At 36.3% G+C, this 21439-nt stretch overlaps 1 protein-coding gene across 6 annotated transcripts in view; it reads right to left on the minus strand.

Moving 5' to 3' along the window:
- The window catches only part of LOC149529515 (ARM repeat superfamily protein), a 116067-nt gene that overhangs the window by 61577 nt on the left and 33051 nt on the right, over window positions 1-21439 (minus strand). For all 6 annotated transcript variants that reach the window (XR_016358303.1, XR_016358302.1, XR_016358306.1 and 3 more), the window contains exon 4: window positions 19804-19888. Coding sequence is in view for 2 of the 6 variants with exons in the window: in XM_089807904.1 (XP_089664030.1) it covers window positions 19804-19888 (85 nt within the window). In the remaining 4 variants the exon portion in view is untranslated. The remainder of the gene's footprint in view (window positions 1-19803; window positions 19889-21439) is intronic.

Below are 21439 nucleotides of genomic sequence, written 5' to 3' on the forward strand. Positions count from 1 at the left end.
AATTTTTCCCTCAAAACTTGTGACGTTTTACAATCTATTTTGGGCATCATGCTCTGCTGCAAAAATTTAGAGGGTTAGTTGATTATTCCCTCAAAATAGTGGCAATTGTTTTTGGTGTATGTCTCTGGCTATAGAGAGGAACAGCCTTGTATCCAACATCAAGTTGGACATTTTGTAATGATTTTTACTCAAAAGTTTTGCAAATTTTGGGAGGGTTAGTGGCAAACTCATCTCAATGGCAGAGTCAACGGTAGAGTCAGTGGCAGGGTTGTCTCTCTTGTGTATGTAAGTTACTAGATTCCCCCGTTTAGCCTCGGATCCTAGTTCTAGTTCGAGTCTAACTCCAATCATGCTCAAATTCTGGACGGGTATTCCTACCAAAATATGAGCATAATCAAGAGGAATAAAGCATGCATTTGATCATTTGACGATCATTCATTTATCTCTCAGGCATTTTTAGCCATTTTGTTTTGTTCTACAGCTGTAGCATTTTTTTTGAAGGCAACTGCTACAAAGGACTAAGACCTGCATCAAAGACTTGCCAATCATTGACAGAGGCAACTATAGCAATCAAAGGTAAGTATATCTTCATTTCGTTGAAGTTTTTAATGAATTTTTCACAATCTTTCAACATTTTTTTATTTTTATTTTTAAATTAAAAAAAATTTAAATGCTTTTAATACTTTTTTATACTTTGCATGCATATTAAGGTGTTATAATGTCGATTTTTTCCAATTACTTTTTTTGCAATAGCATTTTAGCTTCATTATTCAAAGTCACACAAAATGGTTGGAAGTGCCAGTGGAGCCTCTAGTTTACTTGTCGGGACAAACTCTTTAAAAATTGATGCAAGCTCATTGCTTTGGCATTACACACCAATGATTCAGGCAGTGCTTGGTGGTGGGAGTTATATTGGGTGGTGTAACCATTAAAACATAGAGTATTCAAGCTCATACTATTGAGTGAAATTGCACTTCATCCCCAACACTGAAAAGGGAATGAAACTTTGTAGGGGGAAAGATGGGAACAACTTGTCAACTCAATTAATCCTGCAATGTGCCACAGAAGTTAATAGAAGAACCAACATTGGAAGATAGTCACTACTCCATTCCCTACCCAGACAGGCTCGAGGAGACCTCCTTAGTGGCTAATCAGCTGGCCCACATCCTTTCTTGCCAACGCCACCACCTTTTTAACCACAAAATGTTCCACAGAAAAGAGGCCCATTAGATTTGGCCTTCATAAATGAAAAGCGAGATGTTGTTGATCAAGTTATTGCTCATTGCTTATATGTGAATGGGCTTCCATTCAACCTTGTTAGATCACCTTATTGGCGAGAGATGGTGACTACCCTATGCAACCTAATTATGTTAGTCATGTTTATGAAAAGGTATGAATCACCTTACTATCGAAGGAGAAAGCCTCAATAGAGACACACTTGAGAGTGACAAGGGATACATGGATGAAACAAGTGTCTAGTCTTGATGGATGGAAAGATTGCAAGAATAGGCATTTGATCAATGTTACAACAGTATCACCTGAAGAGGTGGCATTCTTGAAAGCAGTGGGTTGTGAAGGGCAAGTGAAAGATGCAAGTTCATTGCCAATATGCTCATGGAATCAATTGAGATGGTGGGTGCTACGAATGTTTGCAAGTCATAACTGATGATGCTAAAAAATTGTATATTGATTGGAGCTATAGTGGAGGCCACATATAATCACACTTTGTGGACACCATGTGCAATTCACTCACTCAATTTAATCATGCCAAAGATTGGCATTCAAGTCGAATGGGTCAATAAAATTTACACAAAGGCTGAGGAGATACAAGTGTTTGTGATTAATCATCACATGACACAAGCCATATTGAGGACCTTCTTTGCATAGCAGTTGTTGAAGGTAATTTAAGTTTGTTTTTATATGTTATTTTTCAGTTTGAGATTTTTTATTTTCAAAAATCCTATAGATGAACTTGATATATGACATGTGTTTTATGCCACAATAGGATGTTGAAAGCAATTTGTATACCACACAATCATCTTAAGATGACTTGTGAAGGTGCAAAAGGCCTTGAGTGTTGTGGTTATTAACACTTTGTGGAGTGTACAAAGGCATTCAAACACAAAAAGAGCAAAAAGGTAGAAGCATTGATCCTTGATGATGAATGTTGGGATCGTTCGGAATATGTTTTGGAATTCATTGAGCCCATCATGAGCATGATTAGGTTTGTTGATATTGATTGCTCATGTTTGGGAGAAATTTATGATGACATGAACACCATTGTGGAACACATGAAAACAATAATAGCAGTCAAGGAGCATACAAATACATTTTTCAAAGCTGTGGAAAATATTGTTGTTGACCGTTGGAACAAGATGACCACCCCCTTACTTCTCTTGGCATATGCTTTGTCGTCAAGGTTTTATAGTCAAGAGATGGTTTCACAACCAAACAAGGTGGCACCATATAGAGGTGCAGAGGTTGTTGTTGATTAAAGGGATGTGTTTACAACAGTGTAACGTGACGCACCGCAAGTCGGGCGAGTCTCTCGAGTCGGCGAGTCACGAATGGCCTGCCAGGTCAATATGACCCGTGACCCGGGCTCGGCGGGTCAAGTGATGTGACTCGCCTAACTTGCGGGTCACGACCAACTTGACCCGGCTGCAGCAGCAGGCTTCCGGTTGAGTTAAAATAACATAAAAACAATTTTTTTTAATATTTTGTTTTGTTCTTTGCTATTCTTATAACCCTAAAAGGGCTTTCATAACACTCTATTGTGAGAAGAAGAAAGAGAGAGAGAGAGAGAGAGAAGAGAAATAGAGTGTCATTATTTTGCAACCAGCTGAAAGGAAGAGGAGAAAAGCTTGCATTTGTGACATTGGAGCTTGCATTTAGATCATCAAGGAGTTTATAGGAGCTCTTCTCAAGACTTCCCAAAGCATTTCAAAGACGTGAGAGTTGATTTCTTAGATTTTGATGATTTTTTTTCTCTATGCTTATGGGTTTTTCGGATGAATTTTTTTTGTATGTTTATGGGTTTTGTTTTACTTTTGATCTTCATAAAATACAATACTTAAATGGTAATACTTGGTCTAAAATGTCTTATTGCAGCAACCTTTACATTTTTCCTTACTCATAATGGCTCCTGGAGGTAAAAAACCCAAGCTCTCTAAAGGCAATAAAAAAGATGAGTGTTGGAAGTACACCATAGACTTTCCCAGTAGAGGTAGAACTCAAGCAAAATGCCAATTTTGTAAGGTCGTTAATAGTGCGGGGATAAAAAGATTGAAATACCATATTGCTAGCATATGTAGTCATGATACTAAGCCTTGTAGAGCTGCAACTGTTGAGGCTCAACATTTTTGTTATGTTGCCTTAGGAAAATATGAACAAGAAAAGGAATTAAAACAAAAACAATTAGCAGATTTATCTCAGATTGGTTCCAATTCCCTTCCGCACTCATCTGAAAATGTTCCTGTCTAGTTTAACACCCAGGCTAGGTTCAATAGGTTGTGTTGGAAAAGGTTCTTCCCTTCCCCCCTATCATCCTAGTGCTTCTACTACTTGTACTTCTTCTACATCTATTCCTTGCCCTGCTAGTGGTGTTGTAGCTACTGCCCCTTCTAGTAGTACTAGCTTTACCTTTTGTCCTAGAGTCAGAAAATCTAGGTTGGACAATTTTTTTTGTACTGCATTCCAGTCCTAGTGCACAACCCTCACTTGAGAGCTTGGGCTAGAATAGGGAGATCCGTGAACCTAAAATAAGAGAAATTTGCAAGTTTTGGTTTTTCTACAACATTCCATTTATAGCAGCCAGGTACTTCAACTTCATTTATATTTGATTGTTTTACATTTTTAACTTTTAAGTATTAAAATTTAAATTCAATTTTATAATTTTAACTTGATGTCGAAAATTTGAAATATGCTAATTAAAATATTTTTATAAATGTAACAAGACTCCTTATTGGTAGGGGATGACTGATGTGGTTTCCATATGTTGTGCGAGGTTTAGCCCATACTGAAGATGAGTTGAGTGGCCCCCTCTTACTAGAAATGGTTGAGGAGATAAAACTTGAGTTGGAGGACCTTAGAAAGATTTGGAGCCAAAAGGGGTGTACCATTATGACGGATGGATGGACAAATAGGAGGAATAGGACCCTCCTAAATTTTCTTGTTTCTAGCGGAGGTAATTCATCATCCTCTACTTCTCGAAGTCTAAAATTTAATGTATTATTGAATAACTAAAATTTTGTTTTATTGACTATTGATTCTTAAATGATAATTAGTTTGTTTAATTTTCACGTTCAGGATCCACCATGTTTTTGAAGTCTATAGATGCTTCCTCACATGTCAAAAATGCAAAATTCGTATGTGAGACTATTGAAGAGGTCATAAGGGAGGTGGGGGAAGAGAATGTTGTCCAAATGGTGACTGATAATGCAGCTAATTATATTGCTGCAAGTAAAATTTTAACTTCTAACTTTCTAAGTTCTAAAAAATTTATTTTAGTTTTTCATTAAATTTTAGAAATTAAAAGTTTTTTAATACATCAAAAAATTCCATTGTTTACTAACTAATTTAAAATTGCTGCAGGAAAACTTTTGATGGAGAGACACCCAAAAATCTTTTTGACTCCATGTGCGGCCCATTGCCTCGACCTCATGTTAGAGGATATTGGCAAGCTTGAATGGGTGAAATCATGTGTTACTAAAGCCAAAAATCTTTGTAAGTTCATCTATAATCATGCCTTGGTCCTTAGCATTATGAGGGAATACACGAAGGGAAAGGAGTTGGCTTGTCCTGGTATCACAAGATTTGCCTCTAATTTTATCACACTAAAATCCTTGTTGAGTTCAAGGTTAGCTTTGAGGTGCATGTTTGTTGGTCCACAATGGAGTTCCTCCTCCTTTGCCACCACTCCTACAGGGATAGATGCAACAAAATGCATTTATGATGAAGAAGGTTTTTGGGAGCCATGTTCAAAGATTGTGAAGGTAATTTAAATTTTAAAAGCTTGTCTTAAAATTTTATAAATTAATTTATCTCATACATATTTTTGTTTTATTTTCATTGTGCAACTTTGCAAAGTTTCATCATTCACTAAATTGTTTTTTTGTTTAATTGTTTTGTAGATCACTGAGCCCCTTGTAGCCCTCCTACGAGTTGTTGATGGGGAGAAGCCCTCTATGGGCTACATATACGAAGGCATGGATAGGGCCAAGGAGGCTATTAAAACCAAAATATGTAGGAGTTGAGGAAAAGTATGGCCCTATTTGGGACATAATTGATAGGAGATGGAAAAATCAGTTTCATAAGCCCATCCACGCAGCAGCCTATTACCTCAATCCGGCATATCGTTTCTGTGAAGATTTCAAGACAGATGAGGAGGTTCTTAGTGGCCTATACGCTATGATATCAAAGATGGCCACTAATGCCACAAATGTATAGCTTGAGATGGATGCCTACAATAATGCATCAGGGCCCATTTTTTCAAGTCAAATTTGCAAAGAAGATCGTACAAAATTACAGCCAGGTAAAAATTGCAGCTTAAGTCTTATACAATCTAGTTTGTAAATTTCTAGCTTTATAGTTCAAATTTTGAAATGAGACTAATATTTTTTTCTTTTCCTTTTTTCAAAATTCAAATAGATGGTGGCAAATGTTTGAGCCTTCAACCAAAAACCTTCAGCAAATCACCATCTGCATAATGAGCCAGCCAAGTAGCGCTTCTAGATGTGAGCGCAACTGGAGCATGTTCGAGCACATCCACTTGAAGAGGTGTAACAAGTTGTCTGTGGAAAAAATGAATAGGCTAGTCTTTGTGCATTACAACCTACGCATTAGGACCAAGGAGATTTTGGATATTGACACCTCTCCGATTACACTAGAGGAGGTTGATCCAGATACTAAGTGGATCACTGAGGCTACTGATCCTGTCTTTGATGATGAGGACCTAAAGTGGGTTGACGAGGCAGATAGAGAGGTTGAAGCCATGGCTATGGCAGCAGAGGACTAGAGAGCTCTAGTTGTTCCCAGTGGCACCTCATAGGCACTGGCAGAGCCAGAGACTACAATTTATTCTAGAGGCACCTCACAAGCTGATGCTATGGCTAATCAGTCATCCAGGACCTACCTTAGACGCCTTACTAAGAGGCACTTTATAGATTATACTGAGCCTGAGGTTGAGGTTGGGGATGAGGATGAGGATCATGATGAGGATGAGGATGACGATGAGGACTAGGAGCCATAGCTATGGTCTTGCTTTAACTTTTTGTTTAACTTAACATATGATCGGATTTTGGAACATTTGATGATGACTATTGATGTGTTGGATTTCATATACATTTTAATGGGTTGCATGGATTTATCATTTTATATATCTATGTTTTACTTTTATAATATTTCCTTCAACTACTATTTAGTATTTAGCAATTTACCCTTGTAGTATTGTACTTATGTAATCGATGTATGTTTAACTTTTAAGTATGTGCATTATGATCAAATTATCTTCTATTTAATAACGTTATTGCATCTTTAAGCTTTATTCAATAATGGGTGCATGGAATGTTCTATAATCCTAAAAAATCTCAAAATTTCGAGGTTTTTTCACTTTGCCGAGTCACTGCTGAGTCCGAGTCCAGTCACGAGTCAAGTTACCCTTGCCGAGTTCGAGCTTGGTCCAAGTCACGTTACTTTGGTTTACAAAGATATATGATGATAATGAAACTTGAAATATTGTCCTCACCAAGTTTGCCCAATTTGCATCAACCAAATATCATGACATTGCCGCTCTTCATGCTCAATACAGGATGGATGTTGATGAATGGTGGTATGTACATGGTTAACTCTTTATTTTCTTGCAGCCTCTTGCAATCAAAGTTCTCTCTGAAGTATGTTTAATTCTTTTTCATCATTTTTCATTTGATCATATGATGCTAACTCAACAAGTTGCAAGTTCTTCATCTCAGCGGAATTGGAGTACATACTCCTCCATCCACCTAGTTAAGAAAAATCACTTGGGTGCCAAAAAAGCAGAGGATTTGGTGTTCATACACTCCAACCTTCATCTATTGTCACATAAGAAAACAGACTACCATGAGGGTGTGACAAGAAATTGGGATCTAGTCCCTAAGTGTGCTGATTTAAATGCCACAGTTGCACAACTTATCCAAGTCTTTGTACATGAACAAGTGGCGGTTGTTTCACATGACATGGACATAGCAAGTAGCCCAGCTGCTGATTCAAATGAAGTTGAAGTGGAACCAAACATTGACCTCAATTCTTATGAAGATAATGACGATGAATTTGGATAATTTTTAAATATGAAATACAGCTTGTAATTTAAATCTTCATCATGTAATGACTTTTTGAGATTTTTGCAAAGCATGAATATCCTATATGAGGTATTTTATTTATAATTTTATTGGCAATATGGATTTGTCATTTTATGAGTTCCACGCTTCTAATTTCTTATTATTATATGTTTGAAGTTTTGAACCAATGATGAATAAACATTGACATGTTACATATATGAATATACATACATATACATATTTATATTTATTGAAAATTTCTCTATATATATACCTGCAGTAACAGAACCCGCCCCCAAAAAAAAGTTTTGCCAGATCTCAAAATCCAAATCCAAACCCAAATCTGAACCAGAACCAGGATCGGCATGTGTGTGTGTGTAACTTTTCCATATTTTTGCACTAATGAGCCCAAAACCCCATTTCAGAATTTTGATGTACCTGCAAATTTGTTCTTCAAACCTGAATCCAAACTGGCAACTTGGGTTTTTTATTGAACAACACTTCTACATTACTGGCCCCAGCTGGTAACATCACCAAAAAGGTACTTCATCCCCACCTTTGAAGGGACTTGAACACAGTACCATGTGTGCCCACACTACAGCTACCTGCTGCTACTTATGATTGCAATTGCAAAGACTAATTCTTAAGAGCTTTAAACCATGATAATTTATTCTATGCAATAACTGTAATCTAAATTGTTACAGCCTTTGCTTGTTGAAGATAACACCATTTATTGCTTTCCAGATCGAGTGTCCTTTAAAGTAGGTTTGAAGGATCGCAGAACCAATAAACCTAGGGAAAAGGTTGATTGGTCTAATGAAATTTATGTGTATTCAGTGGTAGGGAAAACTCTTGACAGTAAATTTCAAATAAAACTGGTACAACATAAATTTCCGAAGTATCTGATGTTATCAGTTTTCTGAAAATTTATGAAGTATGCCATAGTTTTATCTTTACCCTGCAGAATGGCAGGATCAATGCTGTCATACCAATAGTAATGTCCCCTATTGGGACTCTTAATTTTCCCTAGAATTCCCAAATGGGTTTTGGATTATGCTTGTGAATGTAAATTGTCTACATAATATCTTGATTTCAAATCTACCACCAGGTTAGTTATCAATGATAAATAAACATATAATTCAATAATGTTAAAAATAGAATTCTAATCGTCATAATAATATTCATATTGTATGTGTGGGATACACTTAAGCTTTCCCTGAAAACTTATCACAATTATAAAGCACCATGGAAGATCATATAAGGCACCTTGAACCTGACCATCAAGCTCTTGAGTACAAAATGACACCCACCATCCTGCCTCCCAACATCACCTGAGGCCACCCAACTCGAATAGGCCATAATGCTGATTGCATTCCTCATATAGCCTACCTCCCCTCCATAACAAAATGGCAAATCGGATGAAAATTTAAAAGAATCGTTATATCCAGTCTATTATGCATAAGACTACATAATAACAAGAACAATAATGTGTGTGTGTAGCTCTGAAAGTTTTTTGTCATCATCTCAAGCCAGATCTATCACGGAGACTTGAGAAGGGTGATAATATTAGATTTTGAAGAGACTGTTGGTTGGACAAGTGCGCTTTGTGTGACCAATATTCTTTCCGCTTCTTAATGTCTCACTTTGAGGTTGTCATGGGCATGCATAATACTGCCTGTATAGAGGGCTCCCCTCCTAGCAGATACTGGAAGCCCCTTGATGCCCCTGTTGCAGAATTGAGCAGGGTGTGCAAGGAAATCCAACTGATGATGAATAAATGGCCTCTAATTGGGATGGCCACAGAGAATAGGGTCATGTGGAAAAGGCACAACAGTGGCTTGGTGACTGACAAGGAATCCTATTTGGCTTTTTCAACAAGGTCAATTCTATGGGCAACCCAAGGACCTGATTTAAGTTAAGCATTCCTAAGATGAATGCTTTCATGTGGCTCACCTGGAAAAAAAGGGTGTTAACTTAGGACAGGCCTTGAACTATGCGTAAAGCTGGTCCCTCTCGTTGTGTCCTGTGTAAGACTCGAGAAAAACACTGATCACTTGTTCATACACTGCAAAACTTCTTGGATTCTGTGATGTCGATTCTTAGAGAGATGGGATGTTTGCTTGATCACTCCAGCAAGTCTTGTTGATCTTCTTAATGCTTGGGATCTTAGAGTTTTGAGTCTTGGTCTCTATCTTATATGTGATGCTGCTTCGGCTATAATTATCTGCACAATCTGAACTGAGACAAACCGTAGGGTCTTTGGATAAGAGGAATGGTCTATGGATAGGATGTGAGACTGGGTGGTCTGCACCATTGGTAAATTGAATGAATCTCACAAAAAGAGAGTGAAAGGTCCCCAATAGGAATCTAAGGCAAAAATCTGATTTTTGTTAACCTTTTGTGCCTTTGACCAGCATAAGATGAATGATGTCTAATTTCTTTTGGTTTTTGCGATATATGATTGTTTTGTCTTTTTTTCAATATTTCTGCACAGCATTCTAACCCCCACATCCAACAGCAAACAGTGATTGGCTGCCTGGTAACCGTATGGCTCAGATATGTGATTGTTGTTGACTGATTTGATGGATCAGAACTCACAACTACAACCATGTATTATGAATATTGCCCAAAAGTGTCTTAACAAACCCTGAGACCCCTTTGACTTAACTTGGGAGCGGTACGGCTGAATATAGATGACTTGAAATTCCCCAACTCTGCTGCCACCTATCTGATATGTACATATGAAATGAAAATTTCTTCCTCTCTCCAATCAAGTTCAATCACCTCCAAAATCGATCCTTCAATAGCTCTCTCTAGTTGATTAATCACTGTGAATAATGCTAAGCTCAAGCTATAAGGACATCTGGCTTGAATGCTTCAAGAATTTTCATTCTCAAAGCTAAATCTGCTGTAACCCTGTCAATCAGAGCTACAACAACAATTTGGGATAAAATAATAAAACCTGGATGATTCAAAATGAGGTCCAGTTCACCTTTTAACAATTCTTCCTCTTCCCAATTGGTTTGAACCCTTTCTAGGGTTTCTATGCATTATTAATAACTTTAAAACCATTTAAATTCCTCTTCCTACAAATTTGAACCAAAGGCCTTATTTCTCATTTTAAAGTTGAGCCCTTTAAAATAACAACTTATCAAATCAATTGCCTAGGGAAATGAGCTAGGGCTTTATTACATTTTATTATAACGTAAAATGATTTTATAAAATCACTTTAATATTATTAGATTAATCCAACTATGGAAATAATTAAATATTTCCCAATGTATTCATAAAATGCTATTTCGCTGTTTGAAACACCTTGATCACTAACGATGCCGAGTCCTGCAAGACAACCAGCACTTCCTCCTAAAAAGTAGGGATCCGCCCTAAAAGTAGGAAAATTGGAACTATCCCCAATCACCTGAAACTGCTTGAAAGGGATCTTGCTCTGATCCACGGTCCTCTGGGTGGTCAATCAACTGCAAGACCTCCCTAAAAAATAGGAGCCCTCCCTAAAATGTAGGAACTACTGTCTGAGAATCTGAAACAGCTCACAGAGCCACTACAAAGCTCCATGACCCTCTAAATGAGTCCCCTAACCATACCGTTGAGCTACAGAACTCAAATGGTAAGTCAGCCCTCTGCCAATTGTTGATCAGTCTAATGAGAGGACATTGCAAAGAGCTAGATTTTGAGGGACAGAGGTTAAGTTGACCAATGCTTGGTCCACATACAAAGATAATGTCCAAAAACGTTGGGCCATTAAGAGTTGTTTCAGGGCCTATAAGTGGGAGCATCCTCAGCTAGAGATGATCAAGCTTAATTTCAATTGGGCTGCAAAGTGAAACCCTGGCAAAGCTGGTGATGGTGGTGTTTTAGGAATAACCTTGATATCCCCTTCTTTTGTATGCTTTAGACTTTGATTTTGATTTTAACAATTTGGTTGAGGCTAGAGCTCTACTCTGAGGCCTGATGATTGCAAGGGACAAAACGGAGGAAGCTGCGTATTGAAGGCAATTCTAAGCTACTCACTGATGCCTTGAAAGGAGGAAGACTCAACAATCGCCATTTGCATGTAATCTTAAGTTTCTTATTGATGGTTTGGAAGAGGTTAGAATTCCATTTAGGCAGAGAAGGGATTTCTATGGCAGATTGGCCAGTAAACTATTGTCCGTGTTTGGGATCCAACTCCGTGTTTATGTCAAGACCTGGGAAGGAGGCTGTTCTTTCGAGATCTCAGTTTTGATTGATGGTGATATGGCAGCCGTCACAATCAACTAGCTGTTTTCTTTAGAATAATCCTTTCTCTTTTTCGTTTTTTCATGGTTCCTGGTCCCTCAAAGCTGAGTGTTTATTAACAAACAAAAAATGAGGTATCTATATAGTTTTCCTGTTTCATATCAAACAGATGATAAATAACTGTTTAGCTTGATCAAAATCCAAGGCCTTATATTGCATATTCATTCACCAGTATATAGACTACTGTTCAATTTAATAATAATTGGACTGCCAGTTCTTACTTAATCGAATGCTTATCTCGTCTTCGATGACCATTTTCCATGTATACATTCTTCCTCTTATATCTTCCAAATAGACGGTGTCACACTCTTTCATCAAGACTATTGTCTTATTAAGGGACACGCTTCTTCAATGATAATTTCTCTAATTAATATTAATCAACTTGGTCGGCCCCAAATTAACCTGCTATTAATCCCTCTGATTCTGGTTGGCCCTCAAACAAGTGTTATTCATCGTAATCCAATTTTAATTATTTAATTTGAGGCAACTCCTTACGCTAATAATTCCCTTGACTGAGTCAGCATTTAGTTCAATAGTTATTCTCAAATCTCAATTGGCCCTGGCTTCACTGCTATGAAGGCTACAATCTGAGTTTTCAAGACTGTAATTTTATTTTACAAAGGCTACTAGCAGGGGATGTGACATAAAACTCTCCAAGTAATCTTCATTCCCAAGTCATAAGTTTAAACTGGGAAAACTTGGTACACAAAAAAACTGCAAGTACTCATCAACTTCAAGTTTTCCGACTATGAAGCACGATGCCATGAAGTCATCTCTAGCGGACATGACATTCATAATGGTTAGCTTAGACAATTGGAATTCAGTGAAGACAAGTTGGTAGAATACCACATTAATTATAGCTTAATTATTTACTGTCAATGAATCTCAAAGGAACATTCTTCCAAACATATTTCAATAAAAAGAGCTTATCCTGCCATAGACCTGTCAATCTTGGGCAACTGACTTGTAAGATCATGTGTACATGGCACTAGCATAATCAAAAAGTTTGACATGAAATTTGTCATTAGATAAAATCATCCTAGCTCGATTATCAGTAACCTGCATGATAAAACCAAACAAACAAAGCGCCACTGGAAGATGCTTTATATTCTGCTAAACATCTGTTGTTATACATAACTCTTTAAAGACTTGAACATTTAGTTCAGGCAAAGAAAAAGAAAGGAAGTCTGTTCCGACACAATCCTTATGAATACTCTGTAATGTCCCTTTCCCAATTAACTTAGGAATTTGAGACAACTACCTCAAATTGTCTTTGCTCACTTGATAGATAATGATGTTTCTCAATATATATATATATATCTTTTAATGGAAAGTTTTATCAATAACATAGCTATTTTAGAGTAGATAACTATACATGTGCCATGAGAATGGATTTCATATATATTTGTGTAATATAATGTATTCTGTAAAGAAGAAGCAATCTGGATAGGTCAAAAAGCTTATCCTCTCAACAATCGTTCTAATAAGACTTGTGATGAATAAGTGAAAATATTCTCCATTGATAACTAATGGTGTTTCTCAATACTATATATAATTTTCTTTTAATGGAAAATTTTATCAATAACATTGCTATTTTAGAGTAGGTAATTATACATGTGTTATGAGAATGGATTTCACATATATACTTTCTGATATCTAATGCGTTCTGTAAAGAAGAAGCAATCTGGATAGGCCAAAAGCTTATGCTCTCAACAGTGTCTCTAATAAGACTTGTGATGAATAACTATATTCTCCATTGACCAGATATGAAATGACAAGTAAAAAAAAAAAAATTGATTTTCTGATGTTTGAATGAGAAATATCCATGCCCTTCTTATAGCCTTTATCTTCCAAAGATAACATCTCTTCTTTAATAATGAAGCATCGCCCTTCCTTTATTAAGTAACGGAGCCCCTTCTCATATTCCTTGAGCTTTTCAGGGATGTTTCCAATTTGTATTTCCAACTGAGCTCTCACAGTACATTCATAGTCCAGCTCTTTCTGCGTAACCCCCACTTTTTTCTTAAGTACCATGAACTCATTTAAAGCCAAGAATTGTCTTGAAGGGAAGCCTCCGCTTTAAGCTTAGCAGTATGAAGGATAATTATTGTGTTATTTTATATATATATATATATATATTAATGACATTGTAATATAAATATATATACCATTATTACACTAATAATAGATTTATTATTAATTCATTTATTTACATTTAGATTATCATAAGTTATATTGTTATTATATTATATTATTATCTGTTTATCTTTAATATTATCAATTGCTTATTAAATCTTCTTTATGAAAGGGGGAAGGGGGGCATTACAGGCCGCCCTTCCTCAAATTGCTTGCACTCAAGCAAGTACACATTTTCAACATGTACCAAGAATGTCCTCTTCAAGAGATATGTAATCTCTACCTTTTAGTAGGGTGCCCTTAGTGGTTCTCACTGGATCACAATGCAGCAGGGTGACTTTATGGTGGTTCTCCCATAGCTGCCACTAAAATAGGGTATCCTTAGTTGTTCTGCCTTTAACTATTTCTGCAATAGAGTGCTCTTAGTGGTTCTCCCTTAATCATAGAGCAGTAGGGTGCCCTTATAGCGGTTCTCCCTTAACTACTACTACAATAGGCTGGCCTTAGCAGGTCTCCCTTGAGCCTTAGCAGGGTCTCCCTTGATTGCTAATACAATAGGTTAGCCTTAGCTGTTATCCCTCAATCACAGTGAAATAGAATGCCATTACAGCATATCTCACTAAACTGTCATTACAGTACAATGCCCTTACACTAGATCACCCTTAACTGCCATTACAGTAGGATGCCCTTACAATGGTTCTCCTATAACCATCATTGTAGTAGGGTGCCTTTAGCAGTTCTTCCTTATCTATTTTTGTAATAGAGTGCCCTTCGCAGTTCCCCCTAGATCACAGTACAGTAGGATGCCCCTATAGCATTTCTCCCTTAATTGTCATTGCACTAGGGTGCCCTTGACAATACGCCCTTAATTAAAGACTCAATTAGAAAGGTATTTGCAATAGGGTGCCCTAGCAGTTATCCCTTAATCGCAGAGCAATAGGATGCCCTCCTAGTCATTCTCCCTTAACTGCTACTACAATAGGGAGCCCTAGTGATTCTCCCCTAATTACAGCCTTAGGAAGGTGCTACCAATAGGGTGCCCTTAGCAATTCTCTCTAAATCACAATACAGTAGGGTTCCCTTTGAGCAATTCTCCCTTAGCTACCACTCCAATAGGGTGCCTTTCATGATTCTCCCTTAATTTTTAGTCTTTTCCTCTTTAATTAAACCATATCTTAAATGTTTTAATAATAATCAAAATTACATTGTAGAGTACAAATGTAAGTTAATCATTATTTCTACATTACTAGTTAAAACAATATTTCAAATGGTTGTCACTACTAGGGCTGAACCTCCTCGAAGCTCTACTAGTTTTCTACTCAATTCTTTGAATGGATGTTGTTGAGATTCCCTTAATCATATCTATTCCTATTGTGGCGTGTCTTTGTTTTCTTTATTGAGTCAGGCTTCTATTCTATGGACCTGACTACTTTTCCCACACTTATGCCCTGGTTCCCATGGTTCTTTTTCATAGTTCCAAGAATCACGGCGATTCATGCGATTCACGCGATTCGGCGATTCGATTCAAGCCAAACGATTTTTTGTGAATCGGTGAATCGAATCAGCGATAAAGGGTTTATGAAATAAGTTACTCACTAAATTTCAAGGGTTTTTTAAATTTTCCGATTCATGGCCGATTCACGATTTGATTCGGCCTTGCCGATTTCGATCCGATTTCGATTCTTGTTACTTTGTTCTTTTTATCTGAAACATAAGTTCTTCCTTCTTAGGTCAATCTCTGTTTTGAGGCATTCTTGTCTTGGCAGACATGTCCATATTCATAGCTCTCATTGCAATGGAAGCATTTTCTTTTTGGGAATTCCTTCTAATGCTTTTCATCCTTACCATGGAATTGTTTGGTATGGTTGCTTGAGGGTTTGATATTTGTTGACAAAACTTCTAGCCTCGAAGTTATTTTAATGGCATATTCAAGAGACGCAAGTTTGAGAGCACTTAGCAATTCTTTTAATGAATCTTTTAATCCTTCCACAAATAAGTGAGTTTGTCATCATCTACACCTTAAACTCAAACAGAGAGCTTTTGGAAATCAGCAATATAACCTTTGATTGTTCCTTGGTGCTTGATTTGAGTCAGCATTTTAAAGTCTTATTGAGGTTGCTTTCTATTGATTCTTCTAATAAGTTTTTGTTAAAAAATCTTCATAGGATATGATTTTGATGGCCTTGGGTGCAGATCCCATCGTACCACCACTCATGTGCCAATCCTTCTAAATGCAAGATAGTGAATTAAAGTACATCCTCTTTTTGTCATTGGACTGAGGGTGAGATGAGTGTTCAATTATAGTAGCCAAGCATGATTTGTAACTTTCCCCAATCCATCGAAATTGAGAAGTGTAACTTTATTTACTTTATGCTTTCGATCCTTATTCAGGTGTAACCTTGTTCTTCTTGACATTTCATTGCTTTGACCTTCACAAAACTCTCTAAATGTTATCATTGAGTTCTCTGATTGTATGCTGATCTATTCTTTCTTCCTCCATTGGTATGTCTGCCCTCAATAGGAAACTGGCTTGAATACCTTAGATGTTGATGATCCATTGTTATTCTCTGTTGGTTCAAACTTATTTCTCTCCCATTTAAAGAATTATTTTTAAGATTACTACTTCAATTCCTCATATTCTGCAAAGCCTGAAGGAATGATTGGTTTGATTTTTGTGTTTGGTTATTAAGCATTTGATTAGCTTGTTCCATGAATGCTCTCATTTCATTGGCTAATTGTTCATTTATTTTGGATTTACTCCCTTTTCTTTGATAGGTTTGCATTAAATATTCCCACTGGATAGCAGGATTACACTCTAATAGCACTTGTTTAAAACAAGAAACAAAGATGAAATTACAAATAAAATTTTCATCTGTTATGTCCAACATTCAAAAGCACTCCAAGAAGCATAGCCAGCATTGTTATGAAGAACCTGCAAGTAAACCATGGCTAGAATTTAATAACTCTATTGTCAAACACTTTTTCTGCACTGCTTTTTTGTTTTCAATTCTGAATATATAAACTTAAAAGAGGTCTGATAATCTCTCATGTAATACTATAAAAATGCGAAGGCCGCTTCTTATTCTATTAAGCAATATAAATTGTAATCCTGCATTTCAAAAAACCCACCATAAAAAAGTTATAAATTAAGAAAAGGCATCTAGACATTATTTGTGTTGTATTTAGCACAATAACAACTGGTTACAATTCCGTATTTTAAGCAATTTTTTCCCTCTTCTAGCAAATACTACAACAAATACAGTGTCATTAAGGACAACATCTCTGATCGAATTGAAAGTTTCACCAATATAACCTCAACAATATTTCCAATATACAACCCCATAATCCTCAGAAAATCATCTGGGTCATGGAACCTCCAAAAGTGAAGATAATATTGATTTAGCAATCTCAATGCTGAAAGCTCCCAGGATAATAAGTAGGGAGCAAACTTATTCCTTATGGCCTTCACAAAGAGCTACAACCCCTCTTCTTCTGGGTCCCAAACCGTTGTTAACATTTGCTTATGCTACTTAATGCAATCAGCATACATGTAGGAACCATAGAAGACCACATCTTTCACAAATTTTATACTCTTAAATTCTGCCAAGCTTCCTGCAATATCACAGAGCACACAGTCTAAGACAAATGTTCCTGGCACAAGCTCTATGCCAATGACTGTGACCAGGACTCCTATTATACCTAATATAAACTCCACAAATTCAAGCTCTGGCAGGAGATTGGAGTAGTACTACAAGAAATAGCATTACAAACAATGTTCTGATGTCAAAAAATTCACAAGTTTGATCCCAATTGCAATGTGCTCCCTCTGCAACTATAAATTCCTTTTCTCACAATCAGCTTCTCGATAAATCTCAGTCTTCAGACACTGAATGGGGGCCGTAGTTTACCAATGCAACAACCCAGAGCATTGAATTCTGTATCAACATCTTCTATGTGCAGGTCTTCTGCCATGGCAAATCATTGAAATATCAAATCTCAACAATTTGTTGGTACTCAAAAAGATCAACAAAACACATTGCACACATAAATACTAGAGCAATAGAATCCACTATTAACACTAATGTTTCTCAAGTCAAAAATCAATGGATTACCTTCTCCAACATCAAATTGCATGAAGATGGAAGACAGCTACCAAATTGCACAAAAAGTTAGAAGAGCTGAATTTTCACAATGATCAACATTTGGTCATGCCAAATTATCTTCAAGTTCCTCAAATTGAGGATATAGGTTTTAGCTTTAAATCTAGGATTGGAAATTACGAATTTCCAAGATCAATTTGGGTTTCCAATATCTTCAAAAAGAGTCAATCAAGTGAGAAGAAAACCTTTCAGTATCCTAATTTATGATTGCTTGAGGACGAGCAATACTGGGAAGGGTGGACAGTAAAATCCCCTTTCAAAGTGGGAATTATCATAATAATAATAAATTAAAATATCAAAAAAATATATATAAAACTGAAGTTTGATTTTATCAAAAACAAAGGGGCATGTGATCAATGGGGACTACTGTGGAAGAAAGATAGACAAGAGACCCCAAACAAGAAGTAACTCCCACCATACACTGAATACATCTTTTCTTATCATAAACTGTGGTTCGTTTATCATGTTGGTAAAACCCCTCATGGCAGGAATTGAAGGACAGAAACCCACCATTTCATGATAGTGATTTCACATGCAAATCGCCATTGTGCAAAGTTGACTGATCTTTTAACATACATTCCTAGATTTTCAAGTTGATTACATTTGTTATTTATCAGTAGTTCCCATTGATGTCTTCAAAAGAAAAAAATATACATTGTGCAAATTCAATTAATTATCAGAAATAACAATTGGAAAAGGACTAGTTTCTGGTGTATGTATTATTGCATTGAAATTAAAAACTAAAATTAATTGATATTACAAAATAATACCTCTAAACTATTAAAAATTCAACAGAGACATTATTGGTATTTAGGAGAATTTTTCTTTTTTTAATGATTTCCTTTTACTTTACTAGCTTGGCAGGTGAACCAGCCAGGGTCTAGGCAACTTGCAAACGTGCCAAGATCTGCAAGGATACAGGCCGACCCTAGGTGAACTAGAAGTCATCCCATCCCTAAACCTAGATCAGACCCTTACACATACAGGAGTCTTCCTTCAAAATCCAGTAAACTTCGGAACATATCAACTGCAGGAACAGCCAAAAAGAACCTGTTAACTGTTGATCCAAAAAGGGAAATGAAAGTCTAGGTGAGGGTCTGATGTTCAATTGATATAAAAATGACAGAAATATGTAGAAAATCATAAGAATAATCACAAAGATGAGGCAGGAAGGTCTTGTCTCCATGAAATATAAAACTGTCAAAAGGCAGATCCATCAAAGCCATCCAAAATGGAACTTAAAATGTCACAAAAATGAGAGGATTTTGAGGGCGTGAAAAAGAAAGCAATAGAAAACGGAGTACAGCTGGAATTGCTCATATAAAAACAACAGAATTTGGAGTAGTGAAATATAACAGCCGAAGCATTCAAGCTCACAAAGCTTGGAGATCTCCATGGGAAAGAATATTTACCATCCTGCAAAATACCCAAGTTCTATTCAAACATGTTGCAAGATTATCCAACTGGCATTCTCTACAGTTGCACAATGAATTGAATGTGTATTACATGTTAAATATTTGTTTATATTTATTTCACACTATCATTTATAAAAATGAGAAAAAAAAATCCAAACTATTATTTAGCCAATTGATAGTCACCTTGTTCCAAAGAATTTACTTGATAATCACTTCACCCACTCTTAAAGAGTGAAGATTCTAAGCTCTAACTTCATTAATCCATAATCAGATGGTACATGTGTGTTTGTGGTTGGTTGGTTGGGTAGATGGGTGTGGATGTAGGCGTCTGTGCGAGCAATCATATTTCCAGGTGTTGCAAAAAAATACTCTTTTTAACATTGTGTCATATGAAACAGGTAGGATCCTTCAAAGTCATGAAAATCAAATAAAAAATTGACAATCCATAATGCCATCTTCCTGATACCCCACTTTCCTACCTACCAAATAATGAAGCAATCAAAGAGATGACCCGCTCTTCCAATTCTTCCTGGAACCTCCCCCCTTGAACCTTCTTATTCACGGGAATCTGATCACAACAACAAATTCCAGGTCATGTTTAAATTGGAAAAACAAAATATGCAATGTAACGAAAAAAAGACTGAATAATGTATACCAGTTTGACCTACAACACATGCATGTTTCCAAATAAATGCTTGTGTATGTGTGTAAATAATGGATATGATGAAAATCTTCAGAAATAATAAACATTGATAGTTCCTTTAAAAACTTCATTTCCATTGACAGATCAAGAAATATGAAATTAGTGAATACCATGAGGTGTATTTGGATGTTTCCTTACTTAAATAAGATCTTCTTAAGCAGGCATTATTGGGTTATGGAGGGTATATCTGTTTCATCTTGCAAACCCTGTCACTGAATTCTCTAACTTTGAAATTGAGGAGTCTAATTACAGGGTTTTGGTTGGCTAAGCTTGTTTCCTGTGTCAGCTCTGTATTGCAGATAAAACTCAAGTATGTGGTAGATTTGATATCTTTTAATTGCAGTGACCTAAGTTACTGAATTCTATGCATATTTTGGTTTATTTAGTTTACTTGACTTTAATTTTAAATGTCGATGTTCTACAATTTTCTAGTAGCCATATCAAAATCTGGGCCAAAACAATCAGCAATATACCACACCAATATGCAACCCTTACCTGGATGAGCAGATTTGGTATTGAATATCTCCTGCATAGTCTTATCATACTTGCCACTGCTCCTATCAATGACCAGGCCAATGGGGATATCTGATGAATTATTGCACCATGGAAGAAAACCATCAAGATTTACTTTGGACTTTAAGAGATTATGGGAAATATAAATTAGTTTTTGCAAAATAGAGTGATGATGGCTGAAAGCATCAGAAACTCTATAGAGCAGGCATTAAAATATTTATGAAATGTCCTGATTGAGGGAATTCATAGATCTAAACTACTGCAATGAACTGCAACTTAATTAAGGCTGTGCTCTAGGCCAGATTGGGTAAATATATACTGGACAGCCAACATTCAGGGACAAGATTATGATAGGAGCTCCAATTCTAGAAGTTGCAAATGTGCTACTTAATTCAAGAAATGTTTTGGGCATTTTGAAGATTTACTACAACTGAAGGGAGATTATGATGAGCCTGGATCAGATACTAAGATTGAAGGGAAAGGCAGAGAATATGATTGTAGACGATCAAAAATGGTTCTTGCCTGCGATGCTATGTATTAACACTTTTGCATTATGATTGAAACAATGTTCTGCATACTCTGATTGTTCTCCTATGTGCACATATGGTCTTTATCATATGCCTACATCATATCATTCTTCAGCGATTAAACATGAAATTTGTTTAGTTAATTACTAATGTTTCTCTTCGATTCGCCTCATATTTGACCTAATCAATCACTTACCAAAATCATTTCAAAAGCATCAAAATTGATTCAAATCATTATCAAAATGATAAATCAACCTTTTTGTCACATCAACATCATCAAATCAATCAAAATTCACTAACTTTCCCTTCTCAAGGATAAAATAACCCTTGATTTATCCCACATCCTAAGCTTTGACAAATAAATTACATGTATTTA

The sequence above is a fragment of the Cupressus sempervirens genome, chromosome 11 (genome assembly GCF_028749045.1).
Source record: "Cupressus sempervirens isolate cs-2001-9-10 chromosome 11, ASM2874904v1, whole genome shotgun sequence".
In the NCBI taxonomy this organism is placed as follows: domain Eukaryota; kingdom Viridiplantae; phylum Streptophyta; class Pinopsida; order Cupressales; family Cupressaceae; genus Cupressus; species Cupressus sempervirens.